Source organism: Sapajus apella, unplaced genomic scaffold, assembly GCF_009761245.1.
Source record: "Sapajus apella isolate SASKATOON/1434 unplaced genomic scaffold, GSC_monkey_1.0 scaffold2, whole genome shotgun sequence".
Classification (NCBI taxonomy): Eukaryota; Metazoa; Chordata; class Mammalia; order Primates; family Cebidae; genus Sapajus; species Sapajus apella.
This window is the reverse complement of record NW_022436942.1, coordinates 65,780,456-65,799,103: the sequence shown is the minus strand read 5'-3', so window position 1 is coordinate 65,799,103 and position 18,648 is coordinate 65,780,456. Positions and strand designations below refer to the sequence as shown.

The 18,648-nt window shown below is 48.1% G+C and overlaps 1 protein-coding gene across 5 annotated transcripts in view; it reads right to left on the bottom strand.

Annotated features, from left to right (window-relative positions):
* The window catches only part of BTBD11 (BTB domain containing 11), a 341,753-nt gene that overhangs the window by 30,250 nt on the left and 292,855 nt on the right, over window positions 1-18,648 (bottom strand). For 2 of the 5 annotated variants that reach the window (XM_032300202.1, XM_032300232.1), the window contains 6 exons: window positions 16,603-16,692; window positions 14,319-14,420; window positions 12,295-12,388; window positions 12,042-12,177; window positions 11,105-11,325; window positions 9,321-9,499 (listed from right to left, as the gene is read on the bottom strand). In XM_032300202.1, coding sequence (XP_032156093.1) covers window positions 9,321-9,499; window positions 11,105-11,325; window positions 12,042-12,177; window positions 12,295-12,388; window positions 14,319-14,420; window positions 16,603-16,692 — 822 coding nt within the window. The remainder of the gene's footprint in view (window positions 1-9,320; window positions 9,500-11,104; window positions 11,326-12,041; window positions 12,178-12,294; window positions 12,389-14,318; window positions 14,421-16,602; window positions 16,693-18,648) is intronic. The other 3 variants (XM_032300213.1, XM_032300222.1, XM_032300229.1) reach the window with 3 other exon arrangements.

Below are 18,648 nucleotides of genomic sequence, written 5' to 3'. Positions count from 1 at the left end.
TCTACTAAGTGCCAAGCACTGACCGGGCCCTGAGAGTTGGACACTGCGCAGAGGATCAGGGTGCTACGCCAAGTGTTGGCACCAAAGATGCTGCCTTCCGCAAGGCTTTCTAGCTGCTACTTTTTCAAGGAAGAGTCCTAAGAGCAAACTCCCTGCTGCATCCTTGAATCTGTCCATATTTGTAGAGGTGTCTGTCCTGTGCCCGTCCCAGTGCTCCTCCTCTAGGCAGTGGACCACCAGTGTCATTCGTCCTGATTACCTGGAACCCAAAACGATTCTGAACTCCAGGAGGACCCCTCTGAGCATGTGGGGTGGCATCATTCCTATCAGGTGACTGCTGTCAGGGAGTGAGATCCATGGGTCAAGGGAGTCAGATTGGGATGATAAACTGGGTTATCCTATGGGCTTGGTAAGTTCTGGATCAAAACCCAAAGACAATAGAATGGAAACAACCAAGCTTGGGGCTTGCTCCATTCTGGAGGTGGTTGTGCTGGGACAGATGCCTGGATTCTCTGAGCAGCACATTTAAGCACAGTGCTTTAGGCCAAAGGCACAACAGGCTGCAGTCTCAGGGCAGCAGGTCAGTTGGTCTTCACATGGAGGATCTGACCGGAGAGGCTGGGATGAGCCCAGGACGGCTGCGAGGGTGGGGGTTGGGTTAGGCCCGAGGACACAGCCCCAGGTTAGTGCAAGTTATTGGCATGCCACTGGGTACCTGCCATTCAGGTCTCTCACGGAAAATTCTAGATGTGCATATGGAGTAAATTCAGGTCCTCTGGACTTGGAACCATGTTGCCATACAAAATAACTAAAGGGGAGTGAAACAAAATATATATTTTTTTGAGACAGGTTCTCTCCCTGTTGCTCAGGCTGGAGTGCAGTGGTGCAACCTCAGCTCACTGCAACCATGACCTCCTGGGCTCAACTGATCTTCCCACCTCAGCCTCCCAAGTAGCTGGGACTACAGGTACACAGCACTATACTCAGTTAATTGTGTATGTGTTAGTGTGTGTGTAGATGAGGTCTCACTATGCTGCCCAGGTTGGTCTTGAACTCCTGGGCTCAGAGAGCCTCCTGCTGCAGCCTCTCAAAGCGCTGGGATTACAGGTAGAAGCCACCGCACCCAGCCTTGCAAAATTCTTAATAGAATGGTTACCAGGAAATGCTCCTGAAATGGAGTCCTGTGGATTTGGGGGGCTAACATCTTTCCTCTTCTCTCTTGACTCCATTATTCATCTGAAAAGATGTGGGAACACTTTCTTTTCTTCTGAAAGGAACACTGGAATTAATCCCAAATGTCCTTTATAGGTGGCTCAGGCTGGAGTTCTACGTGGTGGTAAAAACATGGACAGTGGGGCCAGATGGAGTGGGTCCCAGTCCTGGCCCATCACTCACTGGCTCTGTGACCTTGGCAAAGTTGCTCAGTTTCTCTGGGCTTCGATGTTCTTTCACAAAGCAGATTAAAAATGCTTGCTTGATGAAGTTGCTATGAGGACTGAAGAGCAACCATAGGCTGTTAGGTTGGACCAAAGGAAAGTGCCGCAATTTGACCATTTTTAACCCCTAAACAGTAATTTCTCTTTTTTTAAGAGGTCATAAAATTCATGGCGGATTTTAGGAAAAGAAAAAAAATCCTCCTTATTAAGCATATACATCCATCTTAAGACCTGTTTCAAATGAACAAATGCTCAAATGGGAAAAAAGCTGTATCTCAGAGTCAAGAGAAAGTAGAATTACTGTTACTTTCAGGGACACTGAGAGCACGCTCCCTGTCCCAATCCAAATCAAGGAAGACTCACTTTGGTCACGCGTGGGGCTCATGCCTATAATCCCAGCACTTTGGGAGGCCGAGACGGGCAGATCACCTGAGGTCAGGAGTTCAAGAACAGCCTGGCCAACATGGTGAACCCTGTCTCTACTAAAAATACAAAAAATTAGCCAGGAATGGTGGCACACACCTGTTAATCCTAGCTACTCGGGAGGCTGAGGCATGAGAATGGCTTGAACCTGGGAGACGGAGGTTGCACTGAGCCTAGATGGTACCGCTGCACTCACTCCAGCCTGGGCGACAAGAGCAAAACTCCATTTACCAAAAAAAAAAAAAAAAAAAAGGCTCACTTCCACAGATGGCTTCCTTGTGGAACAGACTAGGTGAACACACCTGGAAAGGTGGAGGCAGGTGGAAGCAGGGCTACTGGTCCCAGAAGGATCCCAGCAGGATCCTGAGGCCCTGAGTGCACCGCTCATCCTACTGCTACTGTGCAGTCACATGTCTACTTTGCTATGTCCCTTCTGTTCACGGCAAGTGATGTGGGCATCTACTTACGGTAGTCATATGTTTCCTTTCTAAACATGTTTAAAAAAAAGATCAAGTAAATAATAAACTGCATCGATGGTATTTTTATCTACTTAAGGCTTTCTTTAAGTAGTATTTTTTCCAGATCTGGAAAAGATTCTGATAGCAGGATTCAGATAACTGGGTTGGGAAAATCACCGGGCTACATGATTTCCAAGCCCCTCCCACTGCAGATGCTGGGGCCCATGACTATACCTGACTTGGGACCATCTTCCCACCAAAAGGAGTCCCCACAGCTGCAGGCTATGTCTGCTTCTGCCCTTAAAGGGGATGAAGCTGTCATTCCACAGTGAGAGGTACAGTGCAGGTAAAACCCCGAAAGGGAGCAGAGTGACAGGGTGACCTCAAAGTTAAGAGCATGGGCTTTGTGTCTGGGTCAGGATCCTGGCTCTGCAGGGTGACCCACTCTTGGGCCTCAGAGTCATCATTGCTAACTTAGGAATAAAAATACAACTACCTGCCTCCCAGGAGCTGATGATAGAAAGTGCCTAGAATGACATGTGGCACAGTGATCCTTTTCATTAGATCTGTGGCCAGGCTTAAGTGCCCGGAGCAGGTCACTTCCTAAGCACAGGTCCTGACCATAGAGAAAAGGGAGGCCAGAGGGATGGCGAAGAACTGAATGAGGAGAGGGGAGGACTGAAGAAATGAAACAAGGAGTTGAGAAAGGCAGGTCCAATCAGTTGCTAAATACAAACTGGTCCCTGGGGTCAACAAATTAAGAATTTTCAGCAAACTGTTTATACAAAATCTTATTTTCAAAGGTTTTGAATACACACTCTGACTTTCCTCTCCTAGATGGTGTGACTGCAGTTTTGTGTGGAACTGGGAATGTCTCAGTTGACCTTCTTTGTTTAGAATTAAATTATTTTTCTTTTTTAAGAGATGGGGTCCTGTGACGTTGTCTCAAAATCCTGGACTCAAGCGATCCTCCTACCGTGGCTTCCCAAATCATATGACTTCTTGAGCTGTTTGATGCTTTTGGGATCTGATGCTATGTCTATTGGTGGTTGTCATTTTGTTCATGGTTAATTATGAGAGGGGTAGAAGCACAAAGAAATTGGACCATTCCTTAGAGGCTTTATGGATCCCATTTATTTATTTTTTTCTGCTTACATGGAGGTTTTTGCTTTTGGTGACATGGATAGTCACTGTCCAACTGGGGGCTTTGGAAACACTCACTTCTTTGAGGGTGCCTGGGATCTCAAGGATGATAGCAGTCAGATTGATGTTTTAAAACCACATGATTACTTCTGCTTCTGGGAAGATGTAATAGACATTCTTTTCCTAATCTTTTGCAAAGTGCAACTAAAAACCCTTGACATTATATATAAAAGGAACATAAGACTTTGAAAGGCAGAGGGAAGAAGCAGATGACCTAGGGAGCTTGGGACTGGAGAAGCACATGGTGGTGAGTTCACGGACTTCCTTTTTGCCTCATCATCCCATACCTGATGTTGAAGAAGCCACAACGGAGAGCACAGATGGGACAAAAGCCACAACAAAAGCCTGCTCTCTCTAGCCAAAGGACCACTAAAGGGGTAGCCTAGAAGGCAGGAAACTTTTAGACAACAGCTGCTCTACTCCAGCCAAACAGCACAAAACACCTGTGGACTCACCTTGCCAGCAAAAGTCAAGTAGGAAGCCTAGACTTCTACCCTTGCCAGGCTGCAACAGGGCACCCCTGAGACCCCACCAAGATGGTGTTATTGAAGGTCAAGTATGGAGCCAGGACTTTTATCCCCACCAGCCAGTAAAGAGCCTCACCCCCACCCCCTGACACCAGATGTCAGTGGAGACCCGGGAAGCCTGTGTTCCCCTCCTACTCAGCAGTAAAGAGGCATCCCTCCCACTCCCTGCTGGGTGGTGTCAGAAGACACCGCTGGAGAGTCAGTCTCTTACCACTGCTAAGTAGCCATGAGGCCACTCCCACCACATGTCAGATAAGACAACATGGGAGCCAGAATACTTACCTGTCCCTACCTGCCTCAATAACTAGCCCCTAACTTGGGGGCCAACAGAGGCCAAGTAGGGGAACCTGGATTTCTACATCCACCTGGCAGTAATGAGGTGACAACCACTCTTCCCCTGTCAGGGTAATGGCAGAGAAAGTCAACTAAAGAAGATCTAAATAAGATCAAGAGCCTCAGAAAACATCCAGATTTCAATCAAAGACCACTCGTAATACCATGGACCAAGAAGATCTCCAAGTGAATGAATAAAAACATAAATCAATGCCAGCACCAAGATAGCAGGATGAAAAGACAAGAGTGGGAGAAAATATTTGCAAACCACATATCTGACAAAGGACTAGTATCTACTGTACATAAAGAACCCCCAAAATTCAACAGCATAAATGCAAGCAATTCATTTAGAACACAGGCTTAAGACACAAAGAGACATTTCACTTGAAGAGAATATATAGATGGTGGACAAGCATGTGAAAATATATTCAACATTATTAGCCATTTAGGAAAATGCAAATTAAAACTATGATGAGATATCACTACACACCTATCAGAATGGCTAAAATGAAAAATAGTGACGACACCAAACAGTGAGGATATGGAGGAACTGAATTAATCTTTGCCAGTGGGAATGTAAAAGGGTACAGTCACTCTGGAAAACAGTTTGGCAATTTATTTAATAACCAAACATGCAACTACCATACCACCAAGCAGTTGTACTCCCAGGCATTTATGCCAGAGAAATGAAGATATATTCACACAAAAACCTGTGCATAAATGTAACAGGTTTATCCGTGATATCCGAAAACTGGAAACAACTCAGATGTCCTCCAACAGTTGAGTGCTTAAACAAACTGGGGTACATCCATTCCATGGAATACTACTCAGCAATGAAAAGGAACAAGCTGTGGATACGTGCGGCAACCTGGATGTTCTTCAGAGAATTATGATGACTGCCAAAAGCCCAATCTCCAAAATTACATACCATATGATTCCATTTAAATCACACTCTTTACATGACAAAACTAGAGAAATGGAGGCTAGGTAGGGGCTGAAGAGAAGGGTAGAGGCAGGAGGGAAGTGAATGTGGTTATAAAAGGGCAACATGAGGAATCCTGTGGTGATGGTAATTTTCTGCATGTTGATGATGACATCACTATGTTGGTTGTGATATTTTACCAAGTTTTGTAAGATACTGCCGTTGGGGGAAACTGAGATCCCCCGGTGTAAACGGTACACAGGAATCTCTCTGTATTACTTCTTACAACTGCATGGATCTACAATTATGTCAAAATGAAAAGCTTAAAAACAAAAAAAAACCAAGTTTTGAGTTTTTCATCTCAAAATGAAAACCTTAAAAACTTAAAAAACCATTAAAAAAAAAAAAAAAACCTACAGATCACACTTTGCCCCTGGTATCTAAAACCTCTCTCATCATGTTCCATTCATTACACATGGAAGAAAACCCAAACTTTACCTGGCTCGGTGCAATCTGATTTTTATCTCTTGCACTTTTTCCTTCACCTGAGCACACAAAGCATGTTCCTACTAGGAGCCTAATCACCTGCAGTTCCCTTAATGGAATGCTTTTGCCCCAGATCTCTGCACGGCTGGAAGCTTTTCCTCACTCAGGTGATTGTTCAAATGCCACTTTCTCAGTGAGACCTTCCTGACCATTTTTTCCCCCAGAGACCATATCATGGTCCAGTTGCATTTTGTAAACATCACTGATCATGCTCTGACTCCGTTTTGTTGATTTATTTTCTTGCTTCCCATCAGTAAGCTCCAGGAAGATAAAGAACATGTCTGTCCCATCACCACTGTAGTGCCTGGAACCAAGTGGGCACTCCTGATTATGTCTTGATTATGCCCAGAGGAATCAGGTGTTAGAAAAATAGGCTGGAGGCCAGGCGCGGTGGCTCATGCCTGTAATCCCAGCACTCTGGGGGGCCGAGGCAGGCAGATCACCTGAAGTCGGGAGTTCGAGACCAGCCTGGCCAACATGGTGAAACCCTGTCTCTACCAAAAACATAAAAATTAGCCAGGCATAGTAGTGGGTGCCTGTAATCCTAGCTACTTGGGAGGCTGAAACATGAGAATCGCTTGAACCTGAGAGGCAGAGGTTGCAGTGAGCCAAGATCAAACCCCTGCACTCCAGCCTGGGCGACAGAGTGAGACTCCATCTCAAAAAAAAAAAAAAGAAAAAAGAAAAATAAGCTAGGAACTCTTTTTAAACAGATTTATTTAAAAAAAATGAATATATTGTTCTGCTCCTGGGGAAGTCTAGAGACACTGAATTCATGTGAAGTTAAAATTTAGAAGCAAGAACATAAAGCAGATGTGTCGTCAGATTTCAAGCGTGGTTTGAGTGAGTACAGACCAAGAATGGTGGGAGGAACATGCCCCACTTTACAGGACAGCTGTTCCTATCACTTGACTATAAAGTGGATTTATTTGCAAGAGTCTATTCACTACTCTGATAAAACAAGATATTTGGCTAGGAACAGTCGCTCACACCTGTAATCCCAGCACTTGGAGAGGTCGAAATGGAGGATCACTTGAGGTCAGGAGTTCAAGAGCAGCCTGGCCCACATAGTGAAACCCTGCTTCTACTAAAAATACAAAAATTAGCCAGGCACGGTAGTGCATGCCTGTAATCCCAGCAACTTGGGACATGAGAGTAACTTGAACCTGGGAGGTGGAGGTTGCAGTGAGTCGAGATCGTACCACTGCACTCCAGCCCGGGCGACAGAGAGAGAACTTGCCTCAAAAAAGAAAAAAGATATTTGTTCTGACACACATTTGAACAGGAATCCTAGAGCACGGGGAGAAGGAACGATGCTGGTGGGCTGTGTGATGGACAGCCACCCCGTCCCCCAATAGGAGACTGTTCTTCTCAACTTGGAATTTCTGTCATCATCTCTCTCCAGTTTTTCTTTCGACCACAAGAATATCCCCCATGCTTAGGGAATGGGTGACTTCACCCTGCAGGCACGGGGAAATTGATTGCGTCCCCCGCCCTGCATGGTGGTCAGTGCATCTGATGTGTAAAGCCACATTTCACCAGTAGGGGATGCCATTGAAACCCTTTTAAAAGCAAAACACCCTTCACTGACTCCCTACTCTTGAGACTCAGAGTCTAATTTTTGCAGTTTTTTTTAGAGATGGAATTTCACCATGTTGCTCAGGCTTAAGCAATCCTCCCATCTCAGCCTCCCGAAGTGCTGGGATTACAGGCATGAGCCATCACACCCGGTGAGCCTGATTTTCAAATGACTATTAAACGGCGGGAACACCCACCACTTTTGTGAATGGAGGGTAGTTTGTATGCTTCAGCCTGGTGATTCTTATACATGGGCTCAGATTCTGAGAACTATCTGCTATCTAATCCTATCTAATGAGCTGTCCCAGTCAAATACACCATGGCTCCAGGCAAAACCAAGTGTGGTGTTAGGCGTGGCAGCCTTTGGGAGATTGCAGCAGAGTAGGGTGAAAGGGGACCACTCGGGTGCTAGTCATGTTCCATTTCTTGGTCTGGGAGTGGATTGCACAGTTTGTCTATCTTATGAAAATTCATCTGGCTTTGTAGTTAGGAGCTGGGCACTTTTCTGTATATATGCCATATGTCAAAGTAAAGTTTAAGAACGCACAGGTTAGGTTTACTTAACACACAGAATGTCTCAGTAAATTCTGGAATTCCCAATATAGCCTGAAGAAAAGTTAAAAACAACAAGCAAACAAAGAAAACCTCAAAAACAATAGAACACCAGATCCCGGCAACAACCCAGCAACGCTTCCCACTAAGGCAGCTTCTTAGGTGGTTTCAGGTGAAAGCCTCTTTATTCATTTACTCATTTTTAAGTTGGGTGGGGAGTTTGGTTCCGAAATGCTTCCAGCAGGTTTTACTCCTCATGGATTCGCTGAAGCTTGTCACCCTAGGCCTGGCGCACCTGCTCCCATTTGGGGTCCTGGTGGGTCTTGACCTCAAGCACAAATCCAGCCTGCAGGTGGCCCAGGGACACTGAGCTAAGGACAGGCGCTAACGAGAACACCTAATGGGACTCGCTTTGTACCCGAGGCCGGAGCTCAGAAAGCAGAGAGGCTGTGTTGCCGCCTCCTTACTGAAGGGCCTTCCCTGCTGTGTGGAGGAAGCAGCCCTGTGTCCCCTCCAATGCCCCGTGGACAGCCCAGGCCGGCAGGGAGACCCACACTGCTTTTGGTTCAGAGGCCAATTTCCCCTGAGACTTCCCAGGCTCCATGGTAGACCCCAGAGTTCCACGAAGGCTGTTCTGGGGAAAGAGGTGAGAGGGCTGGTGCTGGGGCCCTGCAGGGACTGGAGAGCAACGCCGAACAAATGACCCCAAAGGGATTTTTAAGAATTCATGTTGTAATAGTCGAAAGGCTAAGAGGCTGCATTTTCCTGTTGCTGGGGATATAGGCATCAGTAGGGGTGAACCCCAAGGGGTCAGAGCTAGGTTCATTGACCCTCTCAACCTGAAAACCGCCTCCCAGGGTCTGGCTTTCCAGAAACCTTGGCACGGTTTGTGTTTCTTTTTATCCAGAAGGCTGCGCCCATTTCCCTCATCCTACCAATTCCTATCATCCACCCCGGCGTGGTCTAGCCTCAGCACCTCAGGGAGGTCCACCCTTCCACTCCTCCCCACTGAACCTTCTCACCTCTCCTAGCCTGCACCCCCAAACTTAATACTGTTTTATAAACTGCCTCACAATGCTGCTGGGGCACACATGTTGGTATCATCTCTCCAGCTCTACCACAAGTTCCTTGAGTTGGAAGATACGTAAGCTGTCCCTGAGCCCAAGTGCCTTACCAAGACAGCTGCCCTACAAGTGAGTACACAGGTAGCTTTCATTTGCTGGGGTACATTCGCCACTGGTCGCTATGGCCGTAGTGATCCCACTCAAACGGGAACACCAAGCTAAGAGACCTCAGGCTTCGTTCTCTGCCGATGACCCCAACAACCTCAAACCCCACATACCTTGCTGGCTTTCAAGATCTCAAACATCAGAGGCAGGCCTTGGGTGACGAGCTCCTCCGTGTATTCCTCCTCCTGAATGGTCTTAAACTCCTTTAACAAGCACTGGATGAGAGGCCTGCGGTGCTGCTGGAAGGCAATCCGCAGAGACTCCAGCCACGTGTGCAGAGTCCACGGGACGCCTGGAGCCGGGGAGAGGAGCCAGGGAAGGTGGCGGGGGAGGGGGAGAGAGAGGAAAGGCAGAAAACAACCAGAGGAGTAGGCGAATTTTTATCTGAAAGTTGGCTTTTCCCCAGGACACTACTAAATGATGAGACCAAGGGATCGACTTTCAATGAATAGAACCAGTGTAGGCTTTTCCCCAAAGACCTGCAAAAGTTGAAATTAAAGGTCATAATTCAATTTCCTTAACTCTGGGTGTCCATCTCTGCATGCTACTCGTATTATTAGGGGCTGCATTTCACAACATATAATTATCGTGCAGCATACTGGAATTATTATGCACGCTACTCATGCATATTCCATACTTCTGGATTCTGAGTGCAGAGGCTCCATCCCCTTGACTTACTGGGGACAGAGAAGCTCAGGGGGGAAAAGAGTCTTGCCCAGGATTAAAGAGTGGATGTGCCCAAGCATCTAGAACGCATCCATGCCCAGATGAGAGCTCAGAGCTGGTGAAACCCATTGGTGGACTTCACCATGTACAGCTCCAAGACAGATATTTACACCCGAATAAGAAGACACGGGAGGATATTCCTGCTGCTCCTCTGTGCAAAATAACATTTCCATCTGCAGGTACTTCATCAGGTCTTCCTCCTTTGACAGCGGCCTCTCCAACAGCTGATTGCTGTAATTTGCCTCTCCCCTCTCAGGCAGAGGCACAGACGGAGGGGGACGCCTCTCACTACTGTTTATAACAAGTAGCCCATTCGGAATCTTGAGCTTCATAATCATGCAAAATAGGCCCTTAGGGCAATGTCACAAACATTCCTGTACTAACCCCTCCCCCGCTTCCCTGGAGAGAAGCCATTTCCAGAACAGCATTAAGGCCTGTCCTCAGCCCTCAGCCTGCCTTAATCTGCCACGCCCTGTGTTTAGGGAGCCATGGCTAGCTCTGGCTGCTTCCACGCCAGGGCTAAAGCCACTAGACTGGTGAAGGCTAGGCTAGCCTTGTTCCCCAGACACGTGGAGGAGATGGCTCTGGGCTAGCTCGCCCAAGGAAGAGCCAGGCCAACCTTCCTGAGAGTGGCTCTGCCCTCTGAAGCTCAGCAGGACTGGTGGTGAGAAAGGGGCGCCCTCACCCTAGCGGCTGCCTAGTGCTGCTTCGTGGAGTTGGGTGCTCTAAAGGAAGCTTTTCCTCAACCACCGGGAACCACCTGGGATGATTGTTAAATATAAAGATTTCCAGCCTTTATCCATCCAGACCCTCAACAGCAGAGCCTCTGGGTGTAGGGCCTGGCAATCTGTATTCAGACAAGCTCCCCAGGTGATTTGAATTCCTGCCCCAGGGTCCAGAGTTTGGGAATCATGGAAAGATGGTCTGAGAATGGGTCTTTGGGGCAGGCAGGATGCTGCTATCTATGGGGACAGTGTGGGCGTCTTGGCCTGGAAGTGTTCCGACCAGTAAAGGGGAAGCTCCCTGGGCCCCCTTGGGATGTGTGTGTATGCACGTGTGTGTGCATGCGTGTGTTTTGCATGCATGTGTGTGTGCATGTGTGCGTGCTTATATGTGTGGACCTAAAGCTGGCAGCACCACGGTGCCTGTGGTGGAGGGCACCCAGACTGACCTATGCTCCTGATATCAATTGTGACATCCACGTAGCCATGCTCAGCGCTGTGATACATGGCCTCCCTCAGGGCCCTCAGTTTGGCCTTGCTGTTGCGGCTGGCACACAGGGGGGGCGGGGCTGTCTCCGCCAGGTCAGTCCCCTCGGCCAGAATCTCCTCCAGGGACAGGATATCACTCTTCTCCTTCTCTGGCTGGGCGAGCAGTTTGCGGAACACATTCCTGTCAATCATAAACCCAGAGAGGATGACACTCAGAGATGGAAGTGGCTTTGCCGGGGCAGGGCAGGGGGCTGGGGAAGCAGGGGGCCACTAACTCGGGCGGGGTGATGACAGGATCAACGGGTGGCGGTTTCACAGGCCTGACTGTGGGTGCCACGTTTTGGGGATGGAGGAGATGATGGGGCATGGCTGGCCTTGTTTCTTTGAGGCAACTTGAAGCTGAGTGATTTCCTCAAATGTCTCGAAGGTTCTGGAACTCTGCGCTTTTCACCATCAGCCTACACTCCCTCCACAGTGAATGTGCTTTACCAGGGGTATGTGTAATAAAAGCCGGTGGGGGGAAATTCCGAAGGAGATGTAGAAGGGAAGTAACCAAATATGAGAGGTTTCATTGTTTTTAAAATGGATTCTTACTTCATGACAGCTGACATGATGCACTCTGACCAAAACTGGCCAAGAGTGACATCTCTCCGTGAGTTGAAAGCTGGCTGGGAACGGGTAGAATAAGGCATTCTGAGTGGATGTGCGCTGCATGGAGTTGGCTGTCAGCTGGCAGGTGGGGTCCCCCTGGCCGGGCCTGGGGCCTGGGGCCTGGACCACCTCACACTGCCTCTGGGCCCCACATCCAGAGAGGCAATGGGTCTGGGGTAGGCCTGGGAATCTGCATTTTTAACAAGCACCACTTGGGACCTCTGGCTCTGGGCCATCCTAGCCTACCTGTGTCCGTGAGCTGCAGCCTGGCTGAAAGAGTTCATATCACCCTGGGGGGTTGTAGAAATTCCATTCCTGTACATGGTTCCTATCAGGGGATCGGCACCACGCTCCAACAGCAAACTAACCAGCTCAAAATTTCCTGCAAGCCCAGAGAAGGGGGTTTTATAAGAGAATAAAGCAAAAATACAGTCACAGGCACTTCAAGGACCAGGGCGCGCTGGAGCCCCCGGCCGGGGTGAGAACCGGCAGCTCTTACCTACAGCAGCTGCGAGCTGCAGGGGCGTTTCTGAGTAGTTCTCCTCGCCGTGCTCCACTGAGCCTTCCACCTTGGCCCCAGCATCCAGGAGGAGCTGCGGAGGAAGAGCGGCCATGGAGATGGTGAGAGGAGATACACTGGGCGCAGGCGGCGGGAAAGACGGCTGGGATCGGTGAGATGCCAGCGCTCCTTCCCTCCCTCGGGGTCGGTGACCGCGTGCACAGGCTAGAAGGCAACTGTACCTCAGAGGATGAGCTGAGAGCCTCTCATTGCTGCTAGAACCCCAGAGCACTCGGAGTGTGTTGCATGCACAACAGCATCGGCGTCACCTGGGAGCTTGTGGGAAATGCTGACTCTCGGGCCCCACCCAGGGCTGCTGAATGAGAGTCTGCATTTTAGCAAGATCTCCAGGGGATGTATATGTACATTAACATTTCTGGAAGCACTGGCACGGGAAGGCTGGAAGACTCCCTTCCTGGGCTGGTTACACAAGGCCTCAGAGGGCACTAGGGTAGCCTCTCAGAACCACAGACTCTCCAGAGTGCTGAAGGACTTTGGGGTCCCCCCCCAGGGCCAACCAGGAAAAGAATCTACCTGGATGGCCCTGAGGGTAGTTTAGCAAATGCTAAGGTTTCTGGCCAGCAAGATCAGTTAATAAAGTGGCAGAGTGAGCTTCCAGAAGTTTTGCTTCCTATGACGTCATTCTGTGCGTCCCCTGAGATAGCTGGGCTTCTTAAAGAGGCAGGGATTCTGTCCATGCTGGATGTCATTCACAGTGAATGTGCTGTTGGCACTGCTAGTGGAAAACGGGGGGAAAATCTGCTATCTTTGCTGCCTACCTAGGGCTCCCTGAGGGCACGGCCATGGGGGAGCTGCCTACTTGGCACTCCGTGACTCACGGCCCTGTGGCAGGGAGGTGGCCTGACTTCTGTGTGGCTTGGCTGCTCACTGTTCCCATTCCTGATTTAAAGGCTGGGAATGTCCTTGCATGTTAAGGAATGACAACTGTGTCCACCAGACCACCATCCGATCCCCTTCTTTCTTAGTTTCCTCTTCCAGGAGTGGACTGGGCATGCTGTTCTATAGGCAGAAGCCAGATCTCAGTGTGACACGTCACACTCTCAGCCTCCTGAAACATGACTTGGGGTCTGTTCTAAGGATTCTCATGACCCAGGAAACAACAAAGGAGTCCCATGAAATTCCAGCATTATAGAGCTGTCCCTGCTCTGCAAGGAATCAAGAGGCATGGACCACACAAAAGGAGGTGAGTTCCTGATGTCCCCAAAGCTCAGCACTCACTACGGGAGCAGGTACATTCAGGAACCTGGATGCTGATCTCTCTTTTCTGATGAAGTAAAGATCAAGCTTATGATTTAGAATGTACTGCATGGCTGTTCACTGAACACCAAATCTACAACAGCCAGAAAAAATGCAAGTGATACACATTTATATACTCAAAGGACCTCCAGTGAGAACATGTCTCTGTGCTTGGAGCTGTTTCAGAAGACACACGGCCAGCGCCCTACCCTAGACCTCCTGGATCTGATTCTCAAGAAGTGGGATCCAAGCAGGTGTCTTTTGGAAACACTCCCTTGGTGTCTTGGATGCTTCTTCCCACTGGCTGGAAACCAATGGATTCTACACAAACACCGGGGTCACACTTCAGGGAAGGTTCTAAGGTACCAATAGCAACCAAGTCTTACGTTCATGTTGCGACAAGCAAAATGAACAAATCCACAAAACCAGCCGAAGCCCCACCCCAGAGCAACCAGGAAGAACTTCATGGGTCTGCCACTCTGTGTGTGAGGCTGCATGTGGATACGCGATCATTTCATATTGGTTAAAGGCTGGCCATATAGATCATTACATAAATATTTTTATTCACATGATATGAATATGCTGTATTGAATTGCAGTTAACCAATATGAATGTCTTAGAGAATATGCATGCTGGGAGAGGTATAGATGTGTGTTATGAAGAGGTAAAATCAAAGGTCGGATGTGGATAGGGAAATACGTTAATACCTGAACTACAGGAATATGTCCATGCAACACAGCAAAAGTCAGAGCCGTCCAATGGCGGGTCTCGGGGTGGACGGATGGATATTTATGAGGAGTACTGACAACCTATAAACAAATTGAAGTTATTTTCAAAATGTGACCTTCACAATACTTAGGCTAGCAAATCTGACCTATCTGTGGCTGGGCATAGGGACTAGAGATGTACAAAAAGACATCCTGGAAGATGCCTTGGGCAGAGCTGGCAATACAGGGCAGGGATTTTCCACTGCTGGATGCTGCAAACACCTCTCGCCAGAGCCATGGATCTGTGCTGCCTGTGCTTGTAAGAACAGAGACCAAGCAATTCCCCAAAGGCAGGACGCTGGGAGTCCGTGTTTTGGAGATTGCACCTATGGAGGCAGTCAGAAAATGTCTCAGTGACTTTACGTCCTTTGTGCATAAGAAGGACTCCTTTCCCTCTCCTCTGAAAAGAATTAACGGATGATTCTGATCGCCTCTAAGGTGCTTTGGAGAAGCTGTAATGGCAGTTACAACGAGCCAGCTTTCTGGCCTGTCTCCTTCCTCTTTCTGCCTAACAGAGGGTGGTGGTTCTGGGAGCTACAGGATGTCAGAGAGCATGAGGTGCCACTACCATGCCATCAACACTTTTAACAGAGATTCTCAGTGGTGGCAGACCCCAGAGAAGGGACGGTCAGCTTTCAGCTTTCAAGCCAGGGAAGTCCATCACTTGTCTGATGAGGAACTTCACTGTCTGATCACAGCTGGCCCCACTCTGTTCTCATTTCAGTTTCTGCTGGCTTCCTGGTTGACAAGGACCCTCTCACACTTCCGAAATATGGGTATGAAGCTTTCCCAGGACACATTGCGAATGAACAATCTGAGATTGGTCTTTCAGAATGGGGGCCTCAAAACACCCCAGGCCAAGAGAGAAGAGACAGGGCAGCTGAAGGCCAGGGCCTCGCAAGACCAGCACCCACACGGAGCTTCTCTACCAAACACTCCTGGGGTCACGTCACCTCAACGCCTGCTTCACTCAGAGCAGGTTGGTTCACTAAGCATCCACTGGAGGAAGGCCTGAGCTGAGATCCATGGGATGGGCTAGAGAGGACCTGAGAATGCCCCAGAACCCAACGTTGAGGAGCCCTTGCAGGGGTCTGCATGGTGCCTGAGGGTTCACAGTAGGAGGGAAAATCCCCACAGATTTCAAAGTGATAGGATCCAAAATGATTCTGGATCCAAAACTATGTCTATTGTCTGCTTTCCTCAGATAAATAGAAAACTCACATTTAAAAAAACCACACACACACACACACACACACACACACACGCGCGCGCACGCGCGCGCTGAATTTTGATCTGAAAAGGTTTCCCAGGGTTGCTGAGTCATGATTTCAGCCTGTCAATCTCTTTGCTGTCTGAGACTGCCAATATCTGGCTGCCAGGGAGAGCAGCCTTCAGGCAGCATAGCACATGGTAAAAAAGTGGGATTTCACCTAGAATGAGGTTGGGGTATTGGTGGAGAGACCGATATTAACTGAGTTCCAAACCTACTATCTATATCCCTTCTGACAACTATGTGAGATGGGTGTGATTATTTTCCCATTCTGCAGACTGGGAGAGAAACACGGTAAAGGCACTTGCCCAAGCACAAAAGCAAGTCACCACGGCAGCGGTGGTATCAGAACTTGAACTCGAGTCTGTCAAATTCTAAGGCCAGTGTTGCAGGGGGGAGGGGAGAGGAGGGTTCTGGGGATGTGCTTTCTACTTAAGACCACATTGTCTCAAGGAAGCTTTGAGATTAGCTTCAAGATCTGTCAACTCCGCCAACAAGGTGAGCCAAAGAGGGTTTGGAGAGGGAGCGTGGAGGATCTGGAGAGGGACACTTCAGCTCAGGGATCGGGTCAGTGCCGCCTCTGCTGTGTGTAGAGGAAAGACAGGGCTGATGGTTCAGGAGTGCTCTTTCTATCCCATCACGGAAGAAATGGATCAGCCGTGGGAATCAGGAAATCAGGACTGCCAGTGCTCCTTGCAGCTAGCTTGGTTGTTTTTAAACATAACACCCATGCAGGCAGCTCCTTGGAGTTTGGTTGGGCTGGTTTGTCAGGATGGACAAAATCTGTCAGGCGGTCTCGCCAGGGCCACAGCAAGTAAGAGGACACAGGAAGGAGCTATCTGTCGCACTGTGCACCCTCAGCGGCGGCGCGTGGGAGAAAAAGCCCCCCTTTCTTGCCTGCCTTCCCCTGGGGACTGCCAGGCCGAGGGACCCTGCAGGCCTCTGCACCCTCACCTCCACATTCAGGTCAGCTCCGGCATCCAGCAGCATCTGAACCATCGCCTCGTCCCCACGGACGCAGGCGTACATCAGGGGAGTCATGCCCTGCGGTGAGTTAAAAACCAGAGAACGGAGAACGTTTACAAGGTGGCTGTGGTCAGTCGACGATAACAAATGGAAAATCTTACTTGGGTTTTGGAGGCCATGCTTGTGCTCCAGCGTGACAAAAATAACGTGTAGCCCTGTGACTCGTAAGGTCACACACAACCCTCCACATTGTGGAGACCAAAATAGAGGCGACAAGGGAGCCCTCACGCCTTCTCAGCATTTATCTTTCCTTGTATTGGAGGATTTTCATTTGTTCGTCTGTTTTAGGATGCAACAGACCTAAGAGTGCTTGCTAAACACTTAAAGCTCTTAGAAACTTTCTAGATTGATTCCGCAATATCAGCCTTAAGCTATCTCATTGGCTTCTCTGACATTTTCTCTTTCACAAATATAACAAGTGTCATCTTTGCTCTATAAAAGTTGCTGGTCAGCACCGAGGGAAATTGAATGCCTCTGAGCACGTGGCATTGCCCATCACTGACATCTGGTTTGACATGGTCATTTGCAAGCAAAAGGCAAGCGAATGAGGAATGGCCTTCAGGAATACCAGATTCACCAATGACTCTCGCTTCTATAAATGAAGCATCACAACTAACCAGAAGGAAAGGATGGATTTTCAATAAACAGTGTCATGAAGGCGGTTATTTGGGAAAACATCCAAATTAAAGACTTTTCTCACACCAGACACCAAAATCATTTCTATATATGTAGAGAAAAACCATTAGGGACAGAGAAAAACAAACAGCAGTTTTAAACGCGAGTCTCACATGGAAAGTCACAAGGGACAGATATATCTCCTATATATAGAGATATATAGGAAAAATTAAAACCATAAAAGATATCTAACTGGTCTGTGGATCCCTTTCTAGGCATAAAAGAAATAGAAGAAATCACAAATGGAAATCATTATAGTATTGAGGACACATAATTGAAAACATTATAAGCAAAATCAAAAGGTTAACAATGAATTGAGACATATTTATCACATTATCACAAAGGGTTATTTGCCTAACGTGTAAACAGCTCTCCTGAATAAAGAAGAAAAACAATAAAGCACTAATGAAAAACAGGCCAAGATAAGCAGAAAAGTAATAGCGAATCCACAGCTGGAGGGTGGGTAAAAGGAGACCAAAGTTCTGGGGAAGTAATTTAAGGTTGAGAACCTTAAGAAAAGCTGGTGCGTTTGAGTCACTATTTGCATTTTAAAAATTTCCCTAATGAAATAATCACAGATTTGAACAAAGACTCATGTAAATACGTTTAGCCCATCATTATTAATAAAATTAGTTCGAAACAACATCTAACAATTGAGGTGTGGTCAATGAATAAATAATGTAACCATTTTGTGTAGCTATTAAAAGTGATTAAAAAAAAAAAAAAGACACTGGGCCCAGTGGCTCATGCCTGTAATCCCAGCACTTTGGGAGGCCAAGGTGGGAGGATCCCTTGAGGCCAAGAGTTTGAGACCAGCCTGGGCAGTGTAGCAAGACCCTGTCTCTACAAAAAATATAAAAATAAGCCGGGTGTGGTGGTGCACACCTGCAGTCCCAGCTCCTCGGGAGGATGAGGCAGGAGGATCTCTTGAGCCTAAGAGTTCAAGGCTAGCCTGAGCAACAAAGTGGGATCTCATCTCCTAAAACAAAAGAATATTTAACAAAATTGCAAAGTCACTTCAATATAAAATATTGGAAAAAGCAAGATATAATAAATCACTGAGGTTTTAAAAAGAATGTACAGCCGGGCGCGGTGGCTCAAGCCTGTAATCCCAGCACTTTGGGAGGCCGAGGCGGGTGGATCACGAGATCAAGAGATCGAGACCATCCTGGTCAACATGGTGAAACCCCGTCTCTACTAAAAATACAAAAAATTAGCTGGGCATGGTGGTGCATGCCTGTAATCCCAGCTACTCAGGAGGCTGAGGCAGGAGAATTGCCTGAACCCAGGAGGCGGAGG